The sequence below is a fragment of the Brassica oleracea genome, chromosome C1, assembly GCF_000695525.1.
Source record: "Brassica oleracea var. oleracea cultivar TO1000 chromosome C1, BOL, whole genome shotgun sequence".
Taxonomy (NCBI): domain Eukaryota; kingdom Viridiplantae; phylum Streptophyta; class Magnoliopsida; order Brassicales; family Brassicaceae; genus Brassica; species Brassica oleracea.
Window position 1 is genome coordinate 35,185,897 of NC_027748.1, and position 10,046 is coordinate 35,195,942.

Genomic DNA, 10,046 nt, shown 5'->3' on the forward strand with positions numbered 1-10,046 from the left:
ATTATTATCTTATTATTTTATCGATTTGTGTCAAATTTTGAACCGGCCTAAATTGGGACCGAAAAAATTTATTAATTTATAAAGATTATTAATTTATCGATTATTAATTTATAGAAGTTCTACTGTACATGTATTATAATTTTTAAAATTTTTATATTGTATTGTAAAATTAAATTATATCACACATATTTATTATTATATAACATAAATATTTTCATACATTATTTCATCATGCACAAGTCATTATCAAATCTTTACATTTTTATCGGATTATACTATATTCTTTTTAATGTTGACAAAAAAATACTATATTCTTTTTAAAAGAGTTGTGGTCGATTCATTATATACGTTTTAAACGAGTTATATCAATTGAATCCTTGTGTCCTTAACTTTATCGAATCTTTAAATTATTTTTCTTTTCACTACTGAATTTTCGTGATCCGTGGCTGTATGTAAAATAAGTTTAAGAATGAAATCTTTTTATGTACAGCAAATTACGTGATCAATAGGGTATATGGTCTGTTAAGGTAATTTGGGCGATAATCTTGGAGCGCAAGTTTTGGTTAATGAATTTGTGAATGTTTTATATAATTAATCACATACGACTTTATCATTTGAAATCTAATCATTCCTCATCGTATATATAAATAGGTTGTTTTGATCACATCTACTCATCACATTCTTTTTCCCAAACCTTTATTACAAATTCGATCTCGCAAGCAAAACATTTATGGTGGATCTCAACTCATTATATAACATGTAATCTTGTGACTATGACTTTTACATTTCTAATATCTATAGATTAAAAGTTATAATCTCTTTTAATCCATTCACTCCGCACAGGGCGCAGGTATCACCTAGTTAACTTGTAATCTATCACTATCAGTATATTATCTTGGAAATATTAAGATTTAATACGGAGCCACATAAAGAAAAAATAAACTATTTGGTGAAATTGTAGGCCCTTGGAGAGGAAAGACGTAAAACATACGAAAATACATTTCCTTCGCTTCGCTTCCAATACAAATATACAATGTCGCTTGTCAACAACACGTTCATCCGAACGTACGTAGATGTGTATGTGCCTAATATTAATACAGTATGAAGTTATGAACACAAATGAAGAAACACCATTTTTAAGATTCGAATAAAAGATTGTATTATATAATAATATCATGAATCATACGTAGCGATGGGTGCAAGGCTCCTATCAAAAACATTTCTTGCACTTTCAACTCCCCATCTTCTTCTATGTGTTCAGGTTCAGCTATCCCTTCAGTCCTCTGATTGACACATGTCCCTCCCTATCTTTGTCTTTCCAAGTTTTAATGAAGCTTAGAAGTTAATTAATAAGACTATTTAATCTCATACATACCATTTTCCGATTTAATCAATTACTTTATCATGTCCATCATCTAGGTCATATACTTGTTATTCACATATACGACATTCTCTAAACTTTATGCGTCAAATGTATCTCCATCGGCCAAAAAGACGTGACAGTCTACCGCAAAGAAAATCTTATTATGTTCATATGAATCTAGTCATCAATTCCTCATTGACCAAGTTCCTTTTCTTATATTTTATTTGCTTTTGCCAACGACCAAGAAGTTAGATTTTTCGTTTTTATCTAGCTAAGATATTCATACATTATTCATAAGTTGTCAGAATATAATATAAGCTTACACTGATTAAGCGGTAGTTGTTCCTACACTAATCTCAGTTAGTTAAGCCACATAATCAAGATTAGTATATATTGTGATTAAATCAATAAATAAATACAAATTCAAAACACTAGAAGGTTTGGTGGAAGCAGTTCTTGAAAGGACCTCTGAACCTTGCAAGCCATGAATCAATGTATTATTGTGCTAGCTGTCTTCTTGTGTTACCTTATCTTCACCTTACTTTGTCACCAAGGCTTAACAACACGTTATGTATCATTTTTAGTATTATCAGTTTTTGTTTGTTAATGGTAACGGTTGCTTTGTTATTAGAATACGTCATTAATATGTTTTGATTTTTTTTGAATTATCATTAATATGTTTTGATTATGTTTCAAATAGTCGAAACCAGAAAATTTTAAACTTAAAACAATTGTTTTATTTATATGTCTAGTGTTAACAGTAATCACGACTCCACGTTCTCAAAATGAAGAAAATAAACAATGACTTACCTTTCAGGTTTATTTTTGCTTAATTAAATGATGTATGTGGCCTTGATACATTTTAAAATTATTTTTTAATGTATCTTATTTTGTTTAAATCATTATTATTTTGAAAATATGTTTTTGTGTTCTTTACAAAGAAATGATTAAAGTTTGGTGGACATATATCAATCCAAGAAAGTTTCAAACTGAGAATGGAATTTCAATCAAAGCGTGCAATATTATCCATAATGGAAAATGTTATCCATAATATTTCAATCAAAGCGTGCAATATATATATAGTGATATACATCAACAGATTAGCTTATAATTAAGTGCTTTACAATGCATATTGGACTTTACTGAAAATCATGTTATATATACACAATTTAAAACATATAAATTAAAAATATTTTAGTAGAAAAGGTGGGTGTGCAATATGCATTTTCTTATCTCCACAAAAACAAAAATATTGAAATATATAATATAAGAAGATTAAAAGAGACGTTATGTCTCACCTATATTGCCCTCTCCTCTCCCTTGTCCAATTCTAGTGTTTCTATCCACCAATTTTATATGGCAAGTCCCCCCGCCGCTACTGCAGCCACGGCCGCAACCGGCGGAGACTCTAGGCGTCGCCTCTCCGCTTCCATGTAAGCACATATTACTCTCACTAAGCATACAATATACAAAATAAATGTCAAAAGGTTTGTATGTGTGTGTTGTTTTAACTTTTAAGCAGTGAAGCAATATGCAAGAGAAGATTCCGGAGAAACAGCAAAGGCGGTGGCAGACCGGATATGGTGAAACCTTTTAATATCATCAATTTTCCGACAGGAGACAAAAACAGTAATTGTTGTTGCAGCAAGTTTCAGATCGTAAAGATTATTTTGTTTATCCTTCTATTGGCTACTCTCTTCACCATCATCTATTCCCCTGAAGTTTATCATCATTCCCTTTCCCACTCTTCTTCTAGGTAAACTCTTTTATATAACAATATTGACCTCATATTGTTCAATACAATTTTAATATCTTTTGAAATATAATTTTTCAATTTATCACTTTTCTTCTTCTATGACTTTCCTTTAGTGATTCAAGTGCCGGTTATATTTTTTATTTCATCAAAACCATAGAAGTTTTGGTTTGTGTATATTAATACGACCATGTGTGGAAATTAGATGGATATGGAGAAGACAAGATTCAAGATATGTTTCAGACCTGGACATAAATTGGGACGATGTGACCAAAACCCTTGAGAGCGTCCAAGAAGGCCATACGATCGGTGTCTTGAATTTCGATTCGAACGAGATCCAACGGTGGAGAGAGTTAGCCAAGACTAAAGAAAACGAGGATGAGGAAAACGTTGTCGTACTGGAGCTGGACTATGCAGATAAGAACGTGACTTGGGACGCACTCTACCCAGAGTGGATCGATGAGGAGCAAGAAACAGAGGTTCCTGTTTGTCCTGATCTCCCAAAGATCAAAGTACCTACAAGAAGACTCGATCTGATCGTCGTGAAGCTTCCTTGTCGGAACGAAGGGAACTGGTCAAGAGACGTCGGGAGGTTGCATCTGCAGCTGGCGGCAGCGACGGTGGCCGCTTCGGCAAAAGGGTTTTTCAGAGGTCACGTGTTGTTTGTCTCTAGATGCTTTCCGATTCCGAATCTGTTTCGGTGTAAGGATCTTGTGTCTCGGAGAGGCGATGTTTGGTTATATAAACCTAATCTTGATACCTTGAGAGACAAGCTTCAGCTTCCTATAGGTTCTTGTGAGCTCTCTCTTCCCCTCGGCATCAAAGGTGAAACAAATATTCCCTAACTTGTTTCAATTTGAATATAGATGATGTTAAGCAGAGCCGGATTTGATATTTAGGTGGCATAAACATTTTTAGGTCAATCAAAATTTGATAACTTGGGATTTAAGCTACTTTTAATCCCTCCATATTTAAAAGATTAATGTTCTAGGTTTTTTTGTTGTATTTGAAAGATTGATATTTTAGCTATTAATTACTTTAAAGCTAAAAGATTCATGTAAATTTTAGTGGTTAAATTTTATTAGGAAACACATAAAACTTTAAAACTAATTAAAAGTAAAACTACAATGTAATAGATACAAGTAAGTATTTAATTTTTTTTAATACGTATGAACAACCTTAAACATCAATCTTTTTGTATACAAAGGGAGTAGCTCTTTAACATTTGTTATGTTTCATCCGACTGTGCTCGGTCATGATCATAAGTTTTAAGTGTTCTTCCGTGGATTCTACAGAGAGACCAAGTTTAGGAAACCCTAAAAGAGAAGCCTACGCTACCATCCTTCATTCAGCTCATGTTTACGTCTGTGGAGCAATTGCTGCGGCTCAGAGCATACGACAGTCCGGTTCAACAAGTGACCTCGTGATCCTGGTCGATGACAACATCAGCGGTTACCACCGGAGTGGACTCGAAGCTGCGGGGTGGCAAATCAGGACGATACAGAGGATTCGAAACCCTAAAGCAGAGAAAGATGCTTACAACGAGTGGAACTACAGCAAATTCCGACTATGGCAACTCACTGATTACGACAAGATCATCTTCATCGACGCTGATCTCTTAATCCTGAGAAACATCGACTTCTTGTTCTCGATGCCTGAGATCTCAGCGACAGGAAACAATGGAACCCTATTCAACTCGGGAGTTATGGTGATCGAGCCTTGCAACTGTACGTTTGAGCTTTTGATGGAACATATAAATGAGATTGAGTCGTACAACGGTGGAGATCAGGGTTACTTAAACGAGGTCTTCACATGGTGGCATCGGATTCCGAAACACATGAATTTCTTGAAGCATTTTTGGGTTGGGGATGAAGATGACGTGAGGCGCAAGAAAACGGAATTGTTTGGAGCAGAGCCTCCGATTCTTTATGTTCTTCATTACTTGGGAATGAAACCGTGGCTATGTTACCGTGACTATGACTGTAACTTCAACTCCGACATATTCGTTGAGTTCGCGACGGATATTGCTCACCGACGATGGTGGATGGTCCACGACGCAATGCCAAAGGTATGATGCTACCTCTTTTTCTTAAACCCTAATTCTAAGACATGAACACATCATTTTTCTTAGGTAGATGTTAGCATGTGTGTCATAGGGCAAAAACGGAAAAAATGTAAAAGTTCTATGGCATCATCAGAATATTTTCCACTACAAAATCACTTTTTTTTTTTAATGACTAAGAGGTTCTGGACACGTAGATCCGGTCAAAATCTAAATCATTTTAAATTTATTTTATTTTGAAAATGAAATATTTTTCAATGGAACTTGAATCCTAAAACACATACTAGTAAATCTATAAGTTTTTTTTTTAATGTTTTAAAATATGTTAATATTGTTTTTTTTTTTGAAAAAGGCTTTCATATGTTAATATTGTTTTAACGATAAATATTTGATGTTGTTTTGTAGGAGCTTCACCAATTCTGTTACTTGCGATCCAAGCAAAAGGCACAGCTGGAATATGATCGCCGGCAAGCCGAGGCCGCAAACTACACCGACGGCCACTGGAAAATAAGAGTAAAGGACCCAAGATTCAAGACTTGTATTGATAAATTGTGTAACTGGAAAAGCATGTTGAGGCATTGGGGAGAATCAAATTCAAATTGGACGGACGACGAGTCTTTTGTACCTACCCCACCGGCTATCACCGCCGTCCGGAGATCCTCGCTTCCCGGCCATAACTTGTGAGGTGATACATGCGTACCCAATTACATATTAATGAATTTCATAAGTGTTTTTCTTTTCCTGTGAGATTAGGTAAATATCAGATGTATAACTAATTTTTTATATCTCTCTATTGGAATAAAATGTTATCACTACTATTTAAAACAGAAGATCATTTTTTGAGGTGTTTTCTGTTTCAACAGTATTTACAATTCCTTGCCACTCGCATATTGATTTCTTGGTTCTGACGGATTTTCACCTTGAATCCTAGGAGTACATAACAACCTAATTAACCCATACATAATTTTTAAACGATTTTTACATATGTTTTCAAAATTATTATATTTTGGGTATATCATAGTATACACTAACAATAAATTTTTTAAAAAGGTACCTTAGTATATCATTTTCCTTTTTTAAATCAAACAAAAATTTCACATGTTTATATTGTAATTGTATTTTACTATTAATTTCAATATATAGTAAATAATATTAAACACTCTAATATCTTTAGCAAAGATTTTTACATGTCTTTTCAAATTAAAATATTTTTAGTAAACAGTGTTTTGTTTTTCATCAATTATCTTTAACAAAATAGAATTTATTATTTGTTTACAAGATACTTTTATACACTAACAATATTTTTTGAATAATCGACTTAACTGAATTGTAACAAAATAGAATTTTTCTTCGTTTACAAAATATTCTTATACACTAACACTATTTTTGAATAATCTAACTAACTAATTTGTAACAAATTTAAGTATTTAACCCATTTCAGTTATCATACACGATTTTATCTTTAATTTTTAAAAATATTTGCAAATTGTATGATGATATCCCTATAAATAACTTGTGCTTTCATTTTAAAATAGCCAAATATAACAAAATATAGAACTTCCTTAATTTCGAAATATATAACTTCCATAATTTTGACATGAGAATTAATGAGATTTTGAATATATATAAAAATATATAACTTGCATAATTTCTAGGGAAATTGCCACAAATACAACATTCATAGTACCACTTTTCATGTTTATACTAACCATTTTTAACTTTACTTTTAATAAAGGGTAAAAAACACTTATACTCCTAAGGTTAACTAATCTAGATTTAGGGTTTAGAGTTGAAGAGGGGAGTAGAGTTTTTGGAATGTGAAATTTAGGTTTCTAATAAATATATAAAAAAATACCTAAAAAAATAAAATTTATTTTGAAAATAAAGTTTCAAACATAATTTTTGATTTTCAAAAAGAAATTTTGAAAAAAAAAATTCAAAAAAAATTATAAAAAAGTTCAAATTTGAAAAAAATATAATTCGAAAACATAATTTTTTTTATTTTTTATTTTTTAGTTATTTAAATAATGATTTATTATATATATATATATATAACAAGGGCATAAGAGTATTTTGCTACTTAATAAAGAATATATTTTTGAAAATGTTCATTTAGTGGTGGTAAAGATGAAAAGTGGTATCATGAAAATGGTAAACATGAAATTTTCCGTAATTTCTAAGAATATATTCATATAAATAACTTGTGCAACACTAAATATTATTAACTTTATGATTTTAAAAACAGATTATGATCTATAAAATATTGCAAATTTTTGATTAAGTTACCTATTGATATATATATATGTAGATATGAATTTCAAGATTATAAACTGAAATAATCCAAAGTATATGGAAAATTTTAAAGTTTAAGAAGATATCATATCTACAATACATATCAACTTACATATTTTCTACATGAATTTTGCAAGGATTACTGTTTGACCTTCTAAATTATTTGGCATACACTATTATTTCCTTTTTAAGAAAATTTAAAATACAAAAAGTAACCAAAACACAAATAAAAAGGTAGCCGAATCCCAAAAATCTTTTTTTTAACTGTATATAATCTCTATTATTATTAACATTAAAAAAAATTAATAACCCTTAAACTAAGTCCACTAATTGTTAATAAATTTACCAACCATATCAAATATATAAAAATTTAAAATATAAATCAAATTAATAAAATATTTTTAAAGCTTTTAATATATAATAAATTATTATGTTTAAAAAATTGTGTTAGTTTTACAATAAAAACCCAATAATGATAAATAAAATTAATTGGGTTTATAATCTTATCATTCTTTAGACTATGATATATATAAGATAGAGGAAATTCAATTTCATTTTAAAATCGACAATTCATATCATTATTACACTTTCATTAGTGAAAGTGTTTTCTATATTTTAAAATACAAATACTAATTAAATAGACATATCATCTTTAAATTTTTTTTTAACATATTACAGAAAAATTAAATAAGCCACACACTTTTGACTGAGAAGATATACTATAACAAAGGTTATAGACATCTAAACGCAAATGTTAAAATTCTAATAAAAAATTGTTGTTACTATAAAACCGAAATAATTAATCATGCGCTTTTAAAGCGCGGATCAAAACCTAGTTATTTCTTCTTTTTGTAGTTTAGCAACATGATTAAAATTAAACACATGTCTTATTTACGTCCCACTTTATGCGATTATTTATTTAAATTATTCATTCGAAAGTTAATTACTCAGTACTATTAAAAGAGAATGAGTTTAAATAAATCTACTTATAAAATGTTGTTTGGACCTTTTCATTAACTAATAATATTTTGGTCTTACTTTGATTTTGATTTGGACAAACAATATGTTACCTTAAATTTCTCTAACAATCATTTAGTCAAAGCTTTTATTTATTGGACCTATATTTTTTTGTAAACGAAAAGATTATACCATATATATACGACCACATAAATTTGGTTCACCAAAATATAATATCACATACACTTTATTATACTCTTCTCTAAATATATCTCATTAACTTAATAATTAAGATAAGTTTAAAAATTATATATTATGTTAATTTTATTTTATTGATATATAACAATTTAGTATTTAAGATAAGTTTAAAATTATCAAAACCCCAACAAATCTTTTTTTTACCGCTCAACAAAAAACCTACAAATCTATACTATTAAATTAGCCAAAAACCTCTCAAATAAATCTTAAGTTTCACCAACGGAACAAATGTAACTTTTATAAAATGCACAAAAATATAGTGAAAGGTTAGATTTGGGCATTCGGGTCTTCGGGTCAAATATAAATCGGTTTCTTTCAGGTCCAAGTTCTTTGGGTCTTGGACATTTATATCCAACTAGGTATTTGAATTTTTTTTGTTTTTGGTTCAGATTGGTTCTTTTTAGTTCCAGGTCAGTTTGAGTCAATAATTCAAGTATCTGTAAAATTTACTATGTAATTTGGCTACGTAATGAGTCTAGCTCGGTTCGAGTATTTAGGACAAAAATATCTAAATAATCCGAAAAGCTAAAAAAAAATCAAAACACGAAAATACCCAAAATCAAACAAATACGAGAAATAACTAAATATCTAAAAGACCAAAATCTTACCCGAGAACCAAAAATATCCAATATTTTAAATATATTTTTAAAATTTGAAATTTTACCCAAAACCTGAAACTGTAACAGAAACCGTGAATCCAAAATTTACAATAATTTTTTATTCTCAGAACATATATGAATTACTCAAATATACACAATATGAACAAAACATTCTAGGTACTTTGGATACCCAGAGTCCAACAGAGACCTGCATGTCCAAAAAAATCTAATAGGTATTTTTTCCCAATCCCGAACCTCAACCTGTATTTCGTATTGGTTTGGATTGTTTATCAAATTTAGGTAAAATTTTCATACTTAAGAAAGAGTTACATAAGAGTGTATATAAAAAATATCGAATAAACTTATTAGTTAATAATTTTAAACAAATTTATGTATTCGATACGACTTTATAACATAATAATACACAATATACTCAAAATACTATCTCATATCCAACTTCGTATATAACCCACGAAAGCGCGGGTATATTGACAATGTTAGTAAAATTCAAAGTATTTATACCGAAATATAGATTGTAGACTGACTTACTTAATGAAGAACATAAACTAAACGATCACATCACATGTACATCCCATTTTAATGCTATTACTTATTAAAAAGAATAATTCGAAAGCTAATTTAAAATAATAATAGCGTCAGTAAAATTCAAAGTAGTTATACATACAATATAGATTATACATGTATAGTTAAATAAAGGGATTTTTGCAAAAGTGACTCAAAACTTGGAGTCAAACAGAAAAC

At 29.8% G+C, this 10,046-nt stretch overlaps 1 protein-coding gene across 2 annotated transcripts; it reads left to right on the forward strand.

Moving 5' to 3' along the window:
- Positions 1 to 2,673: 2,673 nt before the first annotated feature.
- On the forward strand, positions 2,674 to 6,019 carry LOC106325591 (UDP-glucuronate:xylan alpha-glucuronosyltransferase 1). 2 transcript variants are annotated; one of them, XM_013763642.1, is made up of 5 exons: positions 2,674 to 2,796; positions 2,883 to 3,119; positions 3,322 to 3,941; positions 4,412 to 5,184; positions 5,584 to 6,019. In XM_013763642.1, exons 1-5 carry the CDS (start codon positions 2,720 to 2,722, stop codon positions 5,860 to 5,862), a joined length of 1,986 nt encoding a protein of 661 aa, XP_013619096.1. In that variant the 5' UTR covers positions 2,674 to 2,719; the 3' UTR covers positions 5,863 to 6,019. The 2 variants fall into 2 exon arrangements, with proteins under 2 accessions (XP_013619096.1, XP_013619101.1); XM_013763647.1 differs by having other exon boundaries at positions 2,886 to 3,119.
- The last annotated feature ends 4,027 nt before the right edge of the window (positions 6,020 to 10,046 follow it).